This window comes from Solea solea, chromosome 13, assembly GCF_958295425.1.
Source record: "Solea solea chromosome 13, fSolSol10.1, whole genome shotgun sequence".
Taxonomy (NCBI): Eukaryota; Metazoa; Chordata; class Actinopteri; order Pleuronectiformes; family Soleidae; genus Solea; species Solea solea.
In genome coordinates this window covers 22,963,498-22,984,171 of record NC_081146.1, presented here as the reverse complement: position 1 = coordinate 22,984,171, position 20,674 = coordinate 22,963,498, and the positions used below count along the sequence as shown (strand labels likewise).

At 39.9% G+C, this 20,674-nt stretch overlaps 1 protein-coding gene across 1 annotated transcript in view; it reads right to left on the bottom strand.

Annotated features, from left to right (window-relative positions):
- Nucleotides 1-20,238, bottom strand: part of atg5 (ATG5 autophagy related 5 homolog (S. cerevisiae)) — a 28,583-nt gene extending 8,345 nt beyond the window's left edge. The window contains exons 1-7 of the mRNA XM_058648203.1: nucleotides 20,147-20,238; nucleotides 19,533-19,721; nucleotides 18,684-18,811; nucleotides 17,884-17,962; nucleotides 16,603-16,765; nucleotides 14,714-14,808; nucleotides 3,104-3,221 (exon numbers count right to left, since the gene is read on the bottom strand). Of these exons, the coding sequence (XP_058504186.1) occupies nucleotides 3,104-3,221; nucleotides 14,714-14,808; nucleotides 16,603-16,765; nucleotides 17,884-17,962; nucleotides 18,684-18,811; nucleotides 19,533-19,640 (691 nt within the window). The 5' untranslated portion in view covers nucleotides 19,641-19,721; nucleotides 20,147-20,238. The remainder of the gene's footprint in view (nucleotides 1-3,103; nucleotides 3,222-14,713; nucleotides 14,809-16,602; nucleotides 16,766-17,883; nucleotides 17,963-18,683; nucleotides 18,812-19,532; nucleotides 19,722-20,146) is intronic.
- Nucleotides 20,239-20,674: the final 436 nt, after the last annotated feature.

Sequence of the window (20,674 nt, the reverse complement as noted above, 5' to 3'; positions counted from 1 at the left end):
GCTCACCTACGATAAATCTTACGAAAAAAAAGCTTTATTTATGAGAACTGGTTGTTGATACATGTACAGTTTGTCATGTGTGGGCAGTATCACTCCAATTCCTGCCAAACGCCCTTGCTCAATAACACACCTGGTCCAAACACATGAAACAGTGAAGACACAGACATTCGTCAGAGCCCTGACCGCTGCTTACAATATGCTTTGGGTTTGTTTCCCCCGCAGCAAGTAGGAAACTTCGGGGCCTCACGCAAACACAGACGTTTTCGGCCACTGCATGAGAAATGATTTGGGAATCCCCTTGTTTTTTTTCTCCTTAATCCAAGCCACCCCCATTCGTTTGCTGCGACTGGTTTCTGGGTCCCGAAGGGGTCAACACCAATCCTCTCTCAGACATAACAGAGGTGGAGACTGTTTGAAAACCTTATTATTTGATGTTTGAAAGATCAGAGAGGCAGAGTACCCCAGATTTTCTTTTTGTTGTACCTTAGGGTCCCGGCAGAAAAGAAACAACTCCTCTGAACTCTTGAACAATGCTACCAGCAAACCCTCCTCTCCAAAGCCACCACTGTCCCGCCCAGTCGCTGAACACACGTCCCGGTCTCTCTAATCCAAACACGCCATCATAATCCCCGGCTATCACTCGACTCATCTACCAGTCGAGGAAGAGATGGAAACCAAACAAACGACAAGAGACAAAAGGACCACTTTCACCTTGATCCACCAGGCAGGCTGGCAGACTCTTCTCTGAGGGAGGAGAGCAGAAAAAAGCCGAGACTTAACGTCAAAGACATGAAAGACAGCTACGGCAGACAGGAAAGATGTTGAAGACTACACCTGAGCAAAAGATAGAGGATCAAAGAGGACAAAGAATAGTCTCAGATCAGGAAAACTACACAGATAGACGGAAAAAGGGGAATAAGAGGAAGTGGGAGAAAGAGGATATCTTTGTCTACGAGGAACAGTCACGCATATTCTAAGCAAATCTTGAAATTTGCCAAAAATGAATGAATGAATTGAATGCAAATTAGATGAATTTATAACATCTGGAAGTTGACAAGTGTCATAAAACCAGCCATTTGTAAGAAAGAGAATCGCTGGCAGCTGTTATTGTTCAGAGATGTCAGGTGATGGATGGATTTCATGCTGCCGGAGGCCAAAATCTGAGGAAAGTTTCAAATGTACCAACTGTGCAAGCATGACTAATTCCACAAGATAGAGGTAGAGTTTTTCCACATGAGGAAAGATCTTCTTACTGAAAAATTTGTGGGTCTGACGTACACTTTGCACATGGCACATTAGACTACAAACCCATTACCCATTACGCTACATTGGTGTTAGCTTTTATTGTGGTTACAGTTAACATACTCTCTCGATATGACTCCGCTCCCTGGGTGTTTTTGCACGTAAAACTGAACTGGAATTACCACCTTATGGTTCTACCAACCACAGGTAATTACAGGTGTAAAATTACAGACTCATCGTGATAGCATTCACTGAATGACAATATGATATTGGCTAATGTGCTAACATCTGCCGAGTGCAATTTTGTTTTTGTGCAATACAGGAGTCTGCAACTGATTAATTATTTTATATGTACACATTTGTATGATTTTACACTCGCCAGGCGTCACTACTTGCCGTCTCCTCGCGCTGATAATGGCAGAGAAAGCTACGTTAAGAGATGCCCCATCCATGCTCAATACATAGACTTTCGATATATGATTAGCTCGTAGAATCGTTGTATCGTTTCGTTAAGTGAGATACCCTGTGATTCCCAGCCCTAGATTTAAAACTTAAAACTGCTTTGAATTATGTAAAACCACAGATTAATGCAGTGAGTGAATGCAGTTAAATGCTTAAAAAGTAATAGTAGTAGTAGTAGTAGTAATATCTTCAAATCTAACGTGAAAATGTTACTATCACTATGGTGACAAAATGAGAGTGAATGTCAGACAGGCAGATGGTGTGTGGGGGGGGGGGGGGGGTGTTAATGGTTCTGTCTCGTCGCTGCAGATGAGTCTCCTGCGGGTCGTCTGTCCTGAAACACTATTGTCTCCTTATCTACTTCCTCTCTCCTCCTCTGCAGACGCTGCCTGTTTAGACTGCCACCTAACCACTCTCTCTCTCTCTATCTATCACCCTCTCTCTCGAGATGTGCTGAGTGTATTGTAGACAGGGCTCACATGGTAATTCTACTGGCCATACATATATTACAATGTGTGTACGTGCATATGGTACGTACAGTATTTTTACTGTACAGTGTAAGACATGTACAGTCCATACATGCTCCCCATGAAGTAAGAAATTCACAGATGTTTCACATTTTGCTGATACTGATCATTTATCCTTGTGTATCTTCAGATTTTATTTTTTTTATGCTGCAAATTAGTAAGGGATATTTTGAAGAAATGAAAATAATTTAGCGAGTTTAATAAGTACATGTTGTTCATGTTTTGTGCTTGTTGTCGGTCCAGAAAAAAAAAGACATTTCATGATCCAATTTCTTTCATTCGTCCACATAATCAAGTGTGACAGCTTTGTATTTCCATACAAGAGACAACAGACGTAGCGGTTTATTTTGTTTGAATTCATGTTCATGCAGTGGAAGTTTCAAGCTTCTAGTAACAAGCCTCATATTAGAGGTTTTATGTTGTTTATATGAAAAGAAATGAAGGTCTTCCTCTTTTATGCAGCCTTTCTTCTTGGCTATTCACTCTATCTGCTCATCATCTCCCCTCCTCCTCCATTTTACAACTCTTTGTTCACTTGTTCTGGCAAACACCACTATTTTCCCCCATCCACCCCCCAGTGGGTGCGTTATCAGAGAGAGTGGATCTCTGATATGTGTCATGTGTAAATAAAATACACCTTAGACGAAAGGAAGTTCCTTCCTTCTTTTACTTCTGGAAGACGATGCTATTTGATAAGACAGCCAAATCTGAAACACATACTGTGTTTATTGCATCGTACTGTTGGGGCTGCTGCTGGTAGTGTTTTGGCATCAATGAGTGTGCAACAATAATAATGTTAGTACTGTGATTGCTCAATTTATTGGCTGTGTGTGTGTGTGTGTGTGTGTGTGTGTGTGTGTCCACAGACGTACCTTCATTGGGTATCGCAGCTGGATACATTTCTTTCAGCAAGATGCCAAGTGTGTGAACTTTGCCCTCAGGTGAAACGGGACGAAACTGTTTCTGGATGAATGGCCTGTCGCTCATCGTCTGAAAATAAATTGGAGCACAATAAATGAACAAGCACGGCAAACATGCGCCAAATAAAGCCGAGTAAACCAGGTTTGGGTGTGGTGTATCCATCAATTATAACGATTAGACAGTCAAAGAAACACGAGCCTTTTGGACGGTAAATATGTGTGCAGATGCCAACTGACATAACCAAAAAACATTATGGTGTACGCAAATTGCCATGTGCATTGTGTAAAAAATTAGAAAAGAAAAAAAACTATTACATAAGCACGATAACCCTGATATTCTCTGGTTATTATACAGGTCAACAATGGGTCACTGTAATGACCCATTGAGCTGATGTGTGAAAAGAGCCTTTACATCTCTGAGGAATCAAATTGTGATAGTGGGAAAGAAGACGTGTTGAGGACACTCATCACGACTTGCATAGTTAAGCAATATTATCTATCTTTACCTGCAATTGAAATGAAATGTCTTTTTATTTTGATTTTAACTTTTTTTTGATTGATCTCTGCATTTTTGATTTATTATGAAATATTTTTAAAACAAGCTCTTCTTGCAACAATGTTAAGGGAAGAAAGAAAGAAAAAAAATCTCTGTCACCCCAAGTCACAAACCTATTTGTTTGGGAACTCCCATTCTGAAGACGATCAAACCGCAACACTTGCAGTGCTTCATGGTTTACTTAACTCTACGTCAAACCACAATTTACAAAAAGGGGCGTCGTGCTTCATTGACGACCTGAAACTAGTGATTGAGACATAAACTCCACAGGAAAATTCTAACTTGTATTATGAATCACGATAAAATTACGTTGAATTTTCTTACGTCTCCCATTATCTTCAATCTCCAAACAATTTGGGGTTTTTCTCTAAAGATAACCCAAAATTGCCCTTGACACATTTGGCACAGCAGGCATGAATGTTTTGAGTGCAAAAACAGTAGCAGAAAGTGCCTCACATCATCATCAAGACAAGTAAAGCACCATATATACTGTTTACCCACAAGTGAGTCCATCATGAGAAAACATTTCCATCTCATGCACATGTACCAAGTAGCACCTGAGAAAAAATTGAGCTCTCAAAGTAACACCAAGCAGATTTATTCCAATAAGATAATTTGCTGGAGCAAGAGATAAGATTTTTTTAAATTGTTTTTGTTATTTGTTTAATTTTCTACACACTCTGCTCAAAATTTACTCAGTTCCATTCCGATCACATAACCTATGCAGTAGAACAGTATTTCTGATTTTCTCACAATTTAAGAACCTTGGATTTCAAAATTTTTACTCTACATTACAAGCAATTCATGGAACTGCCGGGAAGAGCAGAAAAATATCCTGCAATTAGGACCATTTCTACAAAGTTATGAAGGGAAATTTTCGGAGGATGAAGAAAGATCACATGAAGAAGCCACACAGTATGTCAATGAACAATGCAGTGACTTCTGCTGGGAAGAGGATGTACACCAATGTGCAACATTTTCAACAGATGTTACAGGCTCCGCTGACATGTTTTACTGATCAGAATCCATGTGGAAGTCATTAACTTCTGCTTTAGTACGTACTTGGCGGAGAAGTCAGCTTCTACCCAGACTAAAAACTCCTCTGGCTCTCTGAGAAGTTCTCTGATGGAGAGAATAGTGGACTAAATCATACCGTTTCGTGACATTCTCCATTGTTCCCTAAAAAAGAAATCCCCTTTTTCTGTTTCATTGCTTCACTGGGAGGTTAGAGGTTCAGGGAGATGTTGGTGAGATGTCACAGTGATGTTGGAGAGATCTGCTCAGCAGCAGAGTGGATGCATTTAAATTGTTCTGTACTTAAAAATTCCCAGTGTGTAAAATTAAGATGAAATGAAAGATAAAATAATTATACTTATTTCTTGTAAGTGTAAAATCATGTGATTGTATGAACCTTTTGTTTTCCATAACCACAGAATAAGCCTTTTATACTGTATTTTTAATAGGAGCCACATTAGCCCACAATGGACAACTTAAACATCTTTTGAGTTTTGATACTGAAGGCTTTTGAGGTTGTCCAACACACTTAGAAGGGAAGGGTGAGGTGAGCCATATTCTGCTGCAAAACCCAACACCACCAATACTTTGGTTAGGGTTAGGGGTTAGGGGTTAGGGTTACCTAACCCTAACCTTGCTAATCCTCCTCATCAGGTACTTGACAGATGTAAATTTTATTCTACTCCACTTTTAGAGCAACAGCTAAAATGTGTAAAAAAAGTCACAATTAAACAGCTAAACAAACAAAGCAAATGCGGCAAACATCGTCATGACTGGTCACCACTGATGCCGCAGCATTCCATGGGTGAGAGGTGTGGGAAACATGGTGGGAAATTACCATCACACACCACACAAACATCACGTAAACTATGTGCAGCAGTGGTTATGAATGGACTCAAGGGTCCTTATTAACGACAGACCAGCACGTAGTAGTTTGAGACTCACTGGGTAAAACATGATAAGATCTTATGATGCACTGATTCTGATTCTTAATGTGAATGTCATATTGTTTGTATTGAAAATCTTTTTCCTGACAACAACACAAGATGTAAAAGTAAATAAAAATGTAAACCTTCAATGACTCCTTAATCCTCAAGCACTTAAATGTAGACTCAAGGCAAAGCTACACCACATGACCAGGAGGATAAAGAGATAAAATCAGTCTTGACAAGGCATCTTTTATATATATTCATGAATAGACACCACGCTTCAGTAATGTTGCCAGACTCTTACAATAACAATACGAACCACTTATTGGCGAAAACGAGCACTTTTTATGGCTATAACTCAGAATGGTGCGATTGCCCCGTAAGATTAAACTGCAGCCATTGCCGCCTGTCGCGATCTACTGGTCCAATTATGAACGTTTTTGTAAGTACTATTCACGTACACACCCACATTTATACACAAAGGGCCCAGGTCAAAAATACCGGAATTCCCCTTTAAATGCGGCTTTGTGTAAGGGGGAGGCCTAGAATTTAACACTGTACTTGAACACCACCTGTGGCGACACAGATGGAGCACTTGACCTGCTGCTGCTGCTGCAGGTTCCTCAACTGTCTTCACTTTCTGAGTAGACACGGTGGTGTAAATGTGATAGTTGTCTTCAGAATGTTGGGCTTCCAGTCCTATACTGGGGTAAACGCTGCAAACTGGTGAGTATGTATTAAAGTAATAGCTACCAAACTGTTTAGATGTGTTGGGATGTGCTCGGTGTTGTAAATCCTTGTTCCTGAATCAGTTTCTGGTGTGTTATTTTGTAAATGTCAAAAGTCTCACTATCACTTAGCCAAATTAAAAATTCAGTGTTTCAAGTTACCAAGTGACCCACGTCATGAGGGCAAGGAGCGCCAGGAGTTGCTGTCAAGTGATAACTTGTGTTTAATCAAGCACCTTACTTCAGAAGACCTCAGCTCTGTGCTGTTGTGTCTTGAACATTTAACACTTTCAACAGTACACCAGAGAACTACAATTTTGCTGCATTGCAGGAAATTATTAGTTGGGAATATGACATTGAAACAACTAATCTACAACTTGAAAGAATGCAAAGGTCAGTTGAAAAAAACAGTTTATGAAACCAAAAGGAGAATTATTTAAGGTTTTGTAGCATTGCATTTCAAATAATATCTTCATAAAACTGAATCCCTTTTTAAAACTGTTGATTGGACTGACTGACAGGCTTTTATTGTCATTCAAAATTAAACACCAGTCAAGTGCACATCTTTAAATAATGATTACTTTCATAATCAATTTATCTGGTGATCACTTTCTCAATATGGAGCAAGGAAACCACAGAATCTTTGCATTTACGACGCTGAAAACTCCTAGAGGCACTTTCAATTATTGAAAAACACAAACAGATCCAATCAATTGTCAAAATAGTTATAGTAGTAAAATAGTAGTTAAAAGTTAATAATCATTGCAGCCCTATATCTGAACAAAATGTTACAACTGGCTAATCATGTACATAAAATAATTCAAAAAATAAATAAAACATGTAACTATGCAGTAAAAAGGTCAAATGACCTTTGCAAGTTCAGGCCCAAGGTGAAGACTCTCATTCAATATAAGAGGGTTTTTTTTCCCACATACGCCCAGAAAAAGCAGAATAAACACTGAAAATTAATAATATCTTGCTATGCCAGTGGAGCAGCGTCGAACAGTAGGAAAAACTCTGGCATCAGAGGGAAATGTGGCACATGCAGACACCCAACCTGAGGTGTCAAACGGAGAGTCTGACACACAATAGGGTCTAATCATGGAGCTCTGAAAAGGAAACCGCCGAGGACGGGGATCGAGTAACCGAGCGGTAACTACACACCACAGTTCCAGGCGCGAATAAGCAAGAGGAAGGTGGCGGTGGAGGCGCGAAGCCGGTGCTCGGGTTACGCAGAAAGACTGAGTCACTGACAGGAAGCACGATGTTTCGTGCGGGATCATCGCAGAGAGCCAGAGGAGAGAGAGTGCGCTAAGTGACAGCGACTTCTTTGCATTTTTAAATAGCAAGCCATTAATAATTGAGCCGGTCACCATACAGAGAAGGGGCTATTGTTCTCCAGGGAGAGAAGCGTGATACTGCGCCGATGAAGACACTTTCTTTTCAGCTGGCGTGACACCTTAGCTGGCACAGCAGCACATGGCGACACAAAGAGCACGAGGTGTCATTAGGTGACAAGAGATGGCCTCGCTCTCGCCGAGTGAGAAGAGCAGCGGAACTCAAGACCTCGCCTAATTGATGGAAGGGATTCAATCCCCCTAATTGATGGTAAAACAATGGACAGAGGGCCACGGGCTTGGCACTGTCAATCAACGCGAGTTTCCGAGAATCGAGAAAGGTCAGAGAAAGCATTTCCACTGAACTCTGAGACCGACCATTCTGAAATTAAAATTCCAACCTCTTCATTTTCTCAGATCATGAGACGCACACCTGAGGAGGAGGAGGAGCATAAAATCCATCCAGGGATGCTGAATTAAATCCTCAATTATTCATCATTTGACCATTGTGCTAGTTTGGCCTGTTGTACAGTATTTCACCATTCAAACATCTCCATGTTTAAGTGCTGATTAGAAGTGGCTTGAGTTGAAGTTTCAGCAGAAAATGAACACTGGCATCATTGACGCTCAGGTTCTGCAGAGCAACTGGAGTTATTGTGTTTTTTACACTTCCATTTTACACACAATTGTAACCCAACCAACACTCCATCCAACTACAGGAAATGTAACTAGGTGGTTGTTGGGTAAACCACTCACATTCAAACCATTGATTAAAAACAGTTGAGTTGTTGACCGTCTGCTGCCATGATCAGTGAGTTTGTTGTGACTTACCAAAGTCATGATAAAACAAAGATGAAATTACTAATGAAGGCAGCAGTACTGTAGACCAACACCTGTGTTCTGTGTTTTTGTCAATAGACTCCAGTGTGCTGGCATGAGTTGCTTACAAAGTTACCCGTTGTCCTTGGAAACAGCCACATTGCACTTCACTGACTCATTCTCCGATTACCTCTTTTAACCCCAATTTAAAAAATCCTGAACTACCCCTTAATGATAGAAAATATCTGGAATGTTCTTCGGATGAGTTTACATTCAGTCTTTGATGCAACTGCCATTTAAACCACACACGGAAATAATTATCAAGTTAAACCTGGCTCTCAGTCAGCGGGATGACTTTGGGATTAAATAGGTTTATCAACAACACTTCACAATAATCTGGTCTAGTTAGCCTGTTAGCTTCCATTAGCTGCTCTGCACCACTGCCCTTTGTAATCTGAATCAAGTCTCTATTTGAATTCATTACTGTAAATGTGACCAGCGATTGTTCCCCAGCAGAATACCCGTATCACCTGTTGCCTCTGGCATGATTACACACAACTGTTTCCAGCATTCCCATGTTTTGTAATTGTCTGTGGAGTCACTGCCTCCCCCTCGTCTCAGTCAGCCATTACAAGATATCTGGAAGGCAATAAACCTGCATTCTTCAAAACGGGCTGCTTCCACAGCACCACAACACAGAGGGGGGCGGGGGTGAACCGACTGCTCTTGCATCAGTGGCTTGTGAATAAGAGGTGAGTCACAGAGCGGGAACAGAGAGGTTTACCTGTCGAGCAACAACGTAAGTGGTCTTTAAAAGGAAGGATGGTAATTTTCACTTTCCGTGGCGCGAGACAGTCAGCTCCCCTCTGGCTCTTTGAATCACAGAGTGGTGTCACCGCTGGAGCAGGAAGATGGAGCAGTCAAATGAGCTCTGCTGCCGGCCCCCCTGTCTGATGCACTAACATACACAATAATAATCACAACCAGGGCTGAAACAATTATTAAATAAATTGATTATTTATCGATTACTAAATTAATCACCACATTTTTTTCAATAGTTTTTTTCAGTCTATTTTTTGGTTTCTTTGCTCCAAACAACAAAGAAACCATTCACACTGAATCATTTTGGTTTTCGGACAAAACAAGACATTCAAGAACATCATCATTTGCAGGTTTGAGAAACACTGTTAAACATTTTCTGACATTTTCAGGACCAAATGATTACTCGATTATGAAATAATAACAACACACTAACAGGGACTACACAGAGACTAGGACTGTATGACACCGAGAAAGAAAGAAAATGTGCAAGTCACTATTTTGCTCATTCACGCTCATCCCATAAATAGAAATTCAGCTTGATCAACTTATTCCGAGACCTTTTCATTTCAACAAGATAAAATCTTGTATTGTCCCATCGCAGTATCAACATTACTGCAGCTAACAGACTTTAATTACCATAAATCGGTTGATTACGGTCTTAATTAAATAGTTGCAGATATACAAGTACTAAAACCAAGTACTAAAACCAATAAAATAAATGTTGTCAAATTTAATCTTACTAATCATCAGAAGGAATGAATTATTATGATTTATGGCAAGCCAAGAGAGGCGGTCAAGCCATTTCCATCCGTCAGGATATAAGGCAGACACACACTCATACACGCACACAGACACGCGCGCACACAAGCATACAAATGTGTCGTCCATGCCCATGAGGTGTGTTCGTCTCCATAAGGAGCACAGGCCAGACGGAAATGAGCCCTCTGTTATTTGGACTCAGTGTTGTCATTAATTCTGTCTGCATCAAACACAGCACATGTTATTTACACTAAAGACCACAATCTCCCTTTGAAGGACTGCAGTACGTGTGTGTGTGTGTGTGTGAGGGGGGTTTGTTCCTCTGTATTTGGCAGTGTCTCCTGCTAAGTCATCCTCACTGACTTCTGAGGACCAAACAGCTTTGTTCTTTTCGGCATTTTTGCGCCGTTTCCACATGATCTGCTGAAGGTTTGGTCGCACCGTGTTAGGTCTTGTCACAACAACACTCTGGATTTTGCTCTTCTCCAACACCAGAGTTCCTACACGACATCATTTCCACAACTCCAGTGTTTGACTGCAGCTCTGTTCGTGGCTTTTGTATTTTCATGGCATGTGTAGCTCTTTGATTAAAGGATTACACAACAATTACAATCCATTCCATAGCTATTTTTTTCTTTTTGACGTCATTCCTAAAGGTAATATATTAGGATTGTACTCATTAAGTATGCTGTGATAGATGAACCACAAACAATCAGAGAGGTGGTAAACAAATCCCACAAATGCCACTACAGGTATTTTTAAGATCATAATGAGGAGTTTCCACTCCTCTCCAGACTTCCCAGACTTTCTTCTCTGCTTGTAAATATTTAGCAGTTTGTCAGATGAAAACCACACCATCGCCAAAACCAGTCAGACTTTTCAAGAATTATGCTTATTTTCTCCAGTGTGTTTGGAAATCACAGTGAGGCTGGAGCACGCTTTGATGCTCCAACTGTCACGAAAAACCGACTCGGCTCATAAACGGCCGTGGAAACTCGCAATTCAGCCATGAAAAAGGGCTCAAAAGCAGGGTTTTCTTCAAGCCGCCTGCAGTTACGCGGTTTTATAGCTGCAACAAGTGCACGTCTGAGAGGGCGGATCATATTGGTCGGCCTGCATGTTTCAGTCGGCCACTTTAAAGACTTGTGTTTTATTACTGAACACAAGAATGTTTTTGTAGAAGTGTAAAATGGTTTATTTACACGCCGAAGATGTGAAAGTAAAAACAAAAACGTTTATGAGGTTTTTTTTTTTTTTGCTATTTTGTTGGCAGTGACAGACAGCGGTTTCTCCGCCCTCGTTGTTGTGCAAAATGTAAATGCAGCCATATGTGGAGACCAGCAGGTCGTATTCAAAACTTTAAACTTCCAATAATAAATCATCACGGTGGGAAATTACCAGCAGATATGATTACAGAGAAATGTTTGGCAGGACACTTCCTGTTCTTAACACTTTGACGTGACACACCGGAGCTAAATCTATTTTCTGTTCCGTTCACTGTTTCATTTTCTTACATTATTTCTCCTGGCGTGTCTTGACAGGCCCTAAAGTTTGACTCTTCTACAGAACTCAGTGACAGTGAGGGGGCCTTTCTGTCTGTTTGTTGTGATTTGAGATCAAGGCTTAGCACGCACATTTAGACACTAGACTCGAAGCAGACTGTAAACATGTTTTTTGTTGCAAAGATCCAGATGTTTTCCAAATCTTTTATTTCCTTCTCAAGGCGGGATGCGACTCTTCAGTGTCCAAGAAGATTAGGAGTGAAACTGAATGAATTCTCTTTGTCATTCTGTGCATTTGTCCTGATCCGTTCGATACCCCAAGTAATTGTTCAATTAATTCTCCACACTTTTCCAGCCTTTCCTGATAGTAGGAACCCCCTAGCACTCGACTCAAAGCGTGGCACTGCTTCCCCCGCTGTCTGTCTCACGGCCGCTCACTAATGTTTTCCAGGCGGGAATCAGTCGCTTATTCATCCTCTCATATTTCTTTTTTCATTCTCTAAAAGGGAATTTTCACCTGAGTCAGGGTAACGCTGCAGAGGTTTGGCAGGAACAGCCAACATGAGGACACTTGTCTGCCTACACAACCTCCACTGTTATCACTATGCCCTTTCAACCAGGGAGCTCATGAGCAGCATACAAATACAAACAAGTACTGTTTATCATAATCTTTCATTTGAACATTACATTAATGTTATATGATGTCTATATCTCTCTGTCAGATAAACCTTGTTTAGGTGTCTTCGTGCTGGGACAGGCTGAGTTTTACCAGGATTATAAATGTACCAGACTTCAATATGGGAATGTAACCCATCACCTTTTTACTTTACTTAATATTTCTCTATGGATATAAAAGCTTATATGAATGTTAAACCCTTTCTCTGATTTATGATGACCCTGTTTTGACCCTGTCTCGATTTGTTCCCTGTCTGTTGCATGGATAAAATAAAATAACATTTAAAAAAAACTATATTTCTATACAGTGGCACCAGAAAAAAAGTTTGAGGGTCTATTAAGCTCTGTTAACGCGATTGCTGTGACAGACAAATATGTAGTACCTATGTAATAAAAGTAAAATAATAACAAACAGTGATTCGGTCTCAGACGCTTACTCACGTTGTTTGAAGACCGGTTGTCAGTTATTGTTTTGGCTTGCAAACAAATAAAACTAAACTGGGTTATTGTTATTGGAGAGATAACTGTGTCAACAGACTCTTCACTAGAAGAGTATGAAAGAAAGACAGGCGTGTTTTTTCAGAGAATGGTTGAATGCCTGCCAGGAGGAAGAGACTGCAAATGTCTGGCGATGCTTTGAGTTCACTAACTCACTTGCTGGTTGATCAGCAAGGTTTTTTTTTTTACACAGCTATCTGGCACCATCTACTGGGCGAAAGTGGGAAAACCACAACCAGAGTCCAGACTCATTATCTGCAGCCTAAACTAAACGTGATGCCATAATACTATTGTGACAAGTGTTTTGCTGTGTAACGAGCAACTCTATAAACAAGAGACAGACCACTTCACATCTTCACATGCACTAAAGAACGAATATTCTCCAGTGATCGTTAGCAAAAGTCGATCTGAACGTTTTCCAGAACTTTTCCTGCTTGGTTCAAATGAGCTTATTTGAGAACACAGCTTCGGCTAATTCATATCTAGCCAGTGGGAGACAGCGTTGCATGGAAGCTCCAGAGATTCTCCTGCTATTATAATAAGCAAAACAGTTTCTTAGACCAGTGGTTCTCATTATTTTTTTGTACAAAGTACCATCTGAGAAAAATACTGAGCTCTTGAAGCAACACCATTCTCTTTTATCACATACCCTGGTATATACAGGAGAACAGTATTTCTGAGTATCAAGTAGAAGCTTGTGTACCACTGGTGGTACACATACCACAGTTTGAGAACCATGGTCCTAGACAATGTCCTGCTGTGCATGACATATGTGTAAGACTATCTCTGGTCCCAATTCTACAGACATTATCTTTATGTCTGAAAATGTAATATTTTGCCCAGCTCTACCTCCTATAACGGTCACGCTGTTAAATGTAGGGTTACAACTAAAGATTATTTTCATAATGGATTATTTTGTCGATTCTTTTCTCAATTAATCTAATTGTTGTTTATAGGGCTGCAACGATTATTCAATTATTAATTAATTAATTTTTCAGCTTCTTAAATGTGAACATTTTTTGGTTTCTTTGCTCCATAAAACAAAGAAATCACTGAAAAACTTAAATTAAAATAAATTTAATTTATGGATAAAATAAAACATTTGATAACGTCATAATTTCCAGGTTTGGTAAACATTTTCAGATATTATTTTCATTCTGAAAATAAAAGTAGCAAATGTTAGAAAATATTGAAAAATATTGTTTCCCAAACCATGAAATGATGATGTACTGTACATACAGTAAATGTCTTGATTTTTCACAAATGTTTTTCATGGTTCCTTAAAGCAAACAAACCAGAGAATATTCACAAAAAAGAAGAGGAAAAATGTATTTAGTAATCATGAACAAATGTAATATTACGCAATAAATATACGATGAATCATTGCAGCGTTATATCAAAGCATTATTTGGCACATTTCACTTCTTCAAAATGGAGTCTGTTTCTAACTAAACCAAACTGACTTGCACACTGCTGCCAAGATAAAGGTTTTTCCTTAACCAAACCTAACGAACCTGGACTGTGCGTCACAGTGCAGGACATTTCAAAACCACACAAACACTTCCTGGGAACAGATTCAGAATTCTGAAGAGCAGCCCGTATGACTTAAAACAATTTATTTTGTCAAAACTGTATTACCTTGTGGCGTGAAGAGCCAAAGCCAAAGTTCAGAGCATCAAATGTCTGAATTGAGTCATAAACCAGTCAGTTATTTGTTTTGTTTTTTTTAAAGCTTTTAACAGATTTGACTGATGATATCTCATCCAAACCACCACTGACATTATGGCCCTCTCCTATTCATTTAGAGAGGAGGCTGGAGGAGCTTTTCTGAATAATCTGACATAAATCTGAATAAGCTACGCAGAGGCATAACCATGAGAGCTGCCAAGCGGCAAGACTTTCTTAGAGGGACTTGGGTGTTACCTGGTATATCCTGAAGGGGATGTACCTGAAGCCTTCCTCCTCTGTAGAATATTCCATCAGCTTCCTGTTCATGGCCCAGAACTGATCAAATTTATCTGTGACAACAGATATACACACACAGTTACACTTCTGTAAAATAAATCTTAAATCTTTCTATTATGCATCAAGTAATAAAAAAACTGGGATAAAAATGTAGGCATATTAAACACTAACACATGAGCTGCATGAGCAGCTTCAGCTTCATCCTGGGCTGGTTTCAGACCCTCAGCTCTCGTTTTCACACAGACCCTGTTCTCGTCGCTCTCTCCTGGAGGAAAGTGTGAAACCCCCCCCCCCCCCCCTCCCCCGTTTCTCTCTCTCTCTCTGTTTCTGGTCTGTTTTTGACGTGAAAGTTTTTGCTTTAGTTAAAGTTTCACCTCTCACTTTCAGGTGAGACCAAATTCGTCGATTTGGATTATTTCAGATGTGTTGTATGTCCCTGTGTGTTCATGTAGTTGCAGCTGAAGAGTTGTGGGTTTGAAGCTCTTGGGTGTTTTCTGCAAAACTGATCAAAACATTCTCAGTTCCGCATTTACTCTGCACAAGTTCATGCATGACTTAAATATACTACAGGAATCATAGAAGTGCGCAATTAAGTATATAAAAAAGACATTATTAAATGAATCATCCATTTGAATGTTTTTGACACTTTAACGGTCTACTTCCTAATGTCAACCTTGAGTATTTTATTGTTTTCTATCAGTCCTCTCATAATTCTATATTGAATTACGTCTCTTTTTAATGAAGAAACTTTCATGTCCTCAGAGGTCAAAAAGACACAGCTGTAGTAAGAGGCCAGTAAGGACGCAGATACTTTTCCTCAGAGCCGGTGTTTCATTGCATCACGATAAGCATAATAAATACCAGATGAACACTATTGTCTTCATTGTTGACAGAGAATAAAAATGATCCTTTGTGTCATAAATCAAGATGTTATCTTTCCATAAAAACCTTGTCCCAGTGGTCTAGAGAATAACACAGTGAAAGCAAAACTGATAGGAGACTACTATAAAAGCAGATGTGAGTTCATAACATCAATCATGTGCTATGGATGGCTTGATATCACTTTTTCATGTCTGATACCGATACTGATATCACAACCTTGAGTATCTACTGATACCAATATCAGTCTGATACAGTCATTTTACACTTTTTGTAAAAAAACAACATTTGTGCTGATGTATTTACCATCTAGACATATTTCTCCAATTTTGTTATAACAATTCTTCTCCCGTACAGAAGAAATAAGAAGACCAAAACATGACTCTGCTAACATTTCCACTTACATGTTTCAGTCTTTACATACTCGGGCTGCAGCGATTATTCGATTGTCACTATTTTGATCGATTAATCAAGTGCTTTTTTTCAGTGATTAAAACACACTTTCTGAATTATCAGCTTCTTAAATGCAAATATAATAAATATCGTATCGGCTTGTTCCTACACCTCATATCAAGTTTAAACCAAAAACAGTCTATTTCACCTGTAACTGAACATTGAACCATACAAAAACAAAGGCTCTATTGTTAAATTCCATGAAATTCTGCCTCCCAGCATCGACCTCCATGATCATGGACAGCTGGCAGATAGAGTTATTACCTGCTAACAATTGCAAGACAGATTAAGTCAAGGTGACTGGTCCCAGGGAGCAGTTGGTGGGTAAAGGTGTTTATTGCCGTGTGGTTTGATCAACTTGACATGGAGTGACCAGCGATCTGAGGAATCTCACACTGTGTGAGACACAATCTTTGGAATCCATCCCTTCGGTGTGTGTGTGTGTGCATACATCTCATTCTTTATCACACACATGCACAGCAGTGTACTGAAGTGTGTGGACTTGTTTGCCTCACCATTCTGCAGACCCATCCACAGCTGTTTGTGGTCTTTCTTCTGCATGTCGTTAATGACTTGGCTCTTGTGCTTGAGGGCGTCGGCCTCCTTGATGCTGGACATGAAATGAGCTTCAACCACAGAGTTGGACGAGCAGTGGAGCAGGTCCTGATCTGGAAAGTTCTGACACACATAAGACACACACACACACACACACACACAATAACTTAATTCATTTCTTTTTAAGAGGCAGAAGAACTCCATAACCTGCATAACCTGGTCTTTGGAATGAGAAGCCTGAGGAGATGAAGCGCACAGATTAAGTGGATTCACTTTTACAAACATGCTTTTGTTGTCTGCATCTTGCTATTACATTTGGCGTTTTGTATGTTGTGGCTTTTGCTTTCCTGTTTCTCTAATTTGAGACCGTAAATGTACTTGCTTTGTCTGTCAAAGCACTTTGTAAACTTGTGTCTTCAAATGTTCCATTTCCTTCACTTGTTTTCCGGTAGTGAGACTGAACCCATTGTAAATGTACTATCAAACACTCGGCTAAATGCTTAAACCTCCTCCAGAGTTCAACAGTACTACATGTCTGCCTCTACAAATAGAAAAATTAAAGCGGTAACAGACAACTTTCATGTCCCCGGGCGTTCCAGGTGTTTACAATATTTGGTCACCGTCATAAAGACACAGCAGTAGATGCTGGTACTTTTCCTCAGAGTACTAGAGTTCCATAATAGGCAACACAAATGCACAACGTGAGAATGTTGTTTCAACGCTGGCTTGTGAGAATGTTATGAACGCCACATTGGTTTTCAACATCACAACAACACATTGAAGCAAAAGGAAACATCTATTTCAGCTTTAATATAATAATCAGGGCTCCCACATCTGAATTGATATCAGATTGAAAGACTTTTCAAGGACTTTCCGCTCAAATTCAAGGACAGAATGTGCTGACACAGCTTAGTAATTATGACTGGTCTTTTGTTCTTCGTAGGACTAGTCTACGTACATCAAGCAATGCAGGGCATGAAACAGTAGGAGAAATGTAGCTAAATATTAACTTAACTTCTTTATTGCACATAATTCAAGCACTATCAATGACCTATGTCTTAAACTTTCAAGGGCCTTCCCCAAAGTCACAAACTTTCAAGGACCCGTGGGAACCATGAATAATATTAACAGGTTGTGTTCAGAATGAGGGGACAAAATGTTCACAAAAAGTATACTCGATAAAATATGCAGTCAAACACATCAGCTTGGCTACTCAAGTGTGCACACACAGCTGCTCTTACCTTAAAGTGCACAGTGATGCTCCAGGGTAAGACAGTATTGAAGGCATGGAGGTCAAAAAGAACTCCAATTGGATAGTGCCTGCAACCATGAAGCACATGGGGGAAATAATGTTAATGAAGATTAATTCGGACGGACCACATTTCTACATGCTTCAATTTGTGGTTTGTGGAAAAAAACTCATCTGACATTTTTCAACATTTTCTGAACCAAACAACTAATAGATTAAGAAAATCTTCTACAGATGAATCGATTATGAAAATAACTGTCGAAGCCCTGGTTGTAAATCACTTTTTCCATGAAAAACACGTCCAAGTGGTGGAGAGAAACATTGTGAAAATGAAGGCGACACATTTATTCCAGAAAGTTCCAGCTTTTTAATAAGCTCTACACTGACAACTGTTAAACTTCTTTACTGTGTTTTACAGGAGTTACTGGGTCTTCTTGCATGTCTGTTGCAATACTGACACCCTGTGGCTGAACTTTGAACCTCTTGTCTGCCAGACAGCCAGACAGACATGAGTTTGTCTGCTGAAACTGCTGAGAATGAACTGACTCATAGCAAATTGTCTTAAAACCTACGTGTGGTGTAAACCTACTGTTGTATGTGTGACTGTGGAGGACAAGTTTGCATGAAGCACTACAGCAAAAACAGGGAAGTCATGATTTAAAGTTCTAAGAATCTTAATAACTGTGGCAGGGATTAGCTGAGTTAAAGGTCTCTGTTACAGATTTCTGTAAGACCTAACAAGAAAATAAAAACTCTAATTCATGAAAAACACACACTAAATTACTCTATTACCATTTAAGTGGTGTTCCTTCATACTCAAACCATATCTCCCCCACGTCCTCGGCCTTCATCACTTTGAGGAAGTGTTTTTTCACTTTGTCTGTAACCAGGGTGAGGTAGCTCACTCTGGGTAACAGCAGCTGGGAGAGCAAAGAAGAGAGAGAAGAGACAGATTATTAGCCTTTTCAGTGGGTGTTTGTCTGTTGTCTGTCTGTTAGCAGAATCATTGTTGATCAAATTGAAACAGAAAGTGGGACAGTTATGTATGTGGATGAGCATGTACACAGAGTAATGTGGTATACATGCAGCTTCTTATTTCTGCATTTTGTAAAGGTCAGGCTACCAACTTGTCACATAACCATGTAGTGTTTTGAATTGGAATTGTATGAACTGTTTTAAACACAGAAGACTGCTGTTGAACGTACTGTATTATACATATTAGATATTGTCTCAACAAAATGTTAAGCTTTGGATGAGAATAGACTGTGGGCGTTTGCCTCAACTTCCACAGGATATTAACACCCATCACAAGGGAGTGCCGTTTTTCTGCCGCCCTATCAGCTGACAGTTGTGGGTAGAGCCAGTCTTACAGTACTGTACTTTACTCTGGTACCCCAAGAGAAGGGTGTCAAAGAATTTAACAGTTTGAGCCGGTTATTTTGATACTATTCCTAATGGAAATGCAAATGATACATAGCGTACTGTACCGAACAGTTCCGCTCAGTGGAAACATGGTTATACAGTGTTTTAACTGGAGTCATAATTTAAGCTAAGAAGTAATACACATGGGGGCTTGTCTTCTGAGTCTAGCCTCAGGTTTTGAGGCCATGTTAAAACACACAGTAGATCATCTTCACTTACATAGTAGGGTTCAGCTTCTCTCTCAGTCACCTCATCCTGGTTCAGAGTGAAGCAGGTGGGAATACGGCCGAACCAAACGTCTCTCAGTACGTCCTTGTCATCCGCCATGCTGCTTCTTCTCCCAGTGGCACATAAAGAACGAGTTTCTCAAACACTGGCACAAAATCCCTGAGGGCAAACGCCTTCCTACTGTCAACAACACAGCAGAGAAAACAAGGCGAGCGTTAATGAAAAACTTTCAGCAACACAAACCCACAGTGACACAGAAAGTGAGCAACATGAGCTAGCGCACACACAGAGGACAATTCATGTGTAGTAAAGCCAGCTGTGTCTCAATCGAGTCAGGAGAGGAGTTATTACTGAGTTATAGTCCGGTAACAGGCAGAGACTCACCTGCTCGTCCACCACACCGACTACACGCCTGTCAAACTACATAGCCGTAAAGGGAAACTGATGTTAGCCTACGGGCTAAGTAGGCTAACTTAGGTGGAAATTAGCTAAAGAATTGACAGGAAAAACAAAGGTGCTTGTTTCCCCCACATTGTCCTAATTGTCCGCAGAGAAATGTGTCTTGTGTGCGAGGAGGAGACAGTGAAATGAGAGGGGAAGCTTACTTTTTGTTACCGATGTTTAGCCTGGATGGAGGGAGGCCCAGCAAGTGTCGATGTTGTCATTCCCCCGCTGTCACCGGAAAAACAGCTGAAATCCCCGGTCGCGGCTCAACAGCGGCCCCTGGCGAGATAACATGGGAAGGTTTTTAATGCAGTCAATTTTATATGTCATAAACACGCTAAAATAATAAATAAATCGCTTATATAGGTGTGTGTATATATATCAAGATTTTACACATTATGTTTATCCGAAATATATATACTCTATAGCTCTATAAGCTCTATAATCTATAATAATTTAGTCACTGATTGATAACAAATATATCATGACAAAATGTAATATGATCAATTTAATCTCTGGGCTCAGTTAGAAAAGTATATATATTGTGTAATACTGATGATACTGTGTTTTTTGTTAGTGTTTTTGTACTTTATTATTACGTTATTTATTTATTTGAAACACAAGCATATTCACGTAGTTACCACTCTGGCCTACTAATGTACATTTTGATTTTTTTCAATAAAGTTTGC